The sequence below is a fragment of the Carlito syrichta genome, unplaced genomic scaffold, assembly GCF_000164805.1.
Source record: "Carlito syrichta isolate Samal-C Ts95f unplaced genomic scaffold, Tarsius_syrichta-2.0.1 Scaffold304751, whole genome shotgun sequence".
NCBI classification, from domain to species: domain Eukaryota; kingdom Metazoa; phylum Chordata; class Mammalia; order Primates; family Tarsiidae; genus Carlito; species Carlito syrichta.
The window spans coordinates 20566-21112 of record NW_007248847.1 but is presented as its reverse complement, the minus strand read 5'-3'; the positions used below and the strand labels follow the sequence as shown (position 1 = coordinate 21112).

General features: G+C 67.6%; 1 protein-coding gene across 1 annotated transcript in view; it reads left to right on the top strand.

The window, feature by feature from the left end:
• Positions 1-547, top strand: part of CPN1 (carboxypeptidase N subunit 1) — a gene marked incomplete at its 5' end in the record, with an annotated part of 26728 nt that overhangs the window by 8203 nt on the left and 17978 nt on the right. The window contains one exon of the mRNA XM_008060869.2: positions 85-281. Coding sequence (XP_008059060.2) covers positions 85-281 — 197 coding nt within the window. The remainder of the gene's footprint in view (positions 1-84; positions 282-547) is intronic.

Sequence of the window (547 nt, the reverse complement as noted above, 5' to 3'; positions counted from 1 at the left end):
CTTCCCTGCAGGCGTGACTCCCCTCGCGCGCGCGTGCCCCTCCCGCCTGCACGGGCTGGGTCCGACGTGCGCCCCTCCCCGCAGTGGAGCCGGAGGTCAAGTATGTGGGGAACATGCACGGCGACGAGGTGCTGGGCCGGGAGCTCCTGCTGCAGCTGTCGGAGTTCCTGTGCGAGGAGTTCCGGAGCGGGAACCAGCGCATCGTCCAGCTGGTCCAGGACACGCGCATCCACCTCATGCCGTCCATGAACCCTGACGGCTACGAGGTGGCGGCCGGGCAGGTAGGGTCCGGGGACGCCGGGCGGGGGGCCAGCCCGGGGCTTGAAGGGAAGGCCGGTGGACGAGAGGCCCGCGCTGTCCTGCTGTAAATGTCTCCAGTGTCCAAAGTAAAAGCTAACACAGCATGCGTCTGTAGTTCCAGCTGCTTGGAAGCCCGAGGCGGAAGGATCACCTGAGTCCAGCGGGTCGAGGCTGCGGCGGCCGGGAGTGTGCCTCTGCCCTCCAGCCTGGGCGACAGAGTGAGACTCTGACCCCCCCCCAAAAAAAG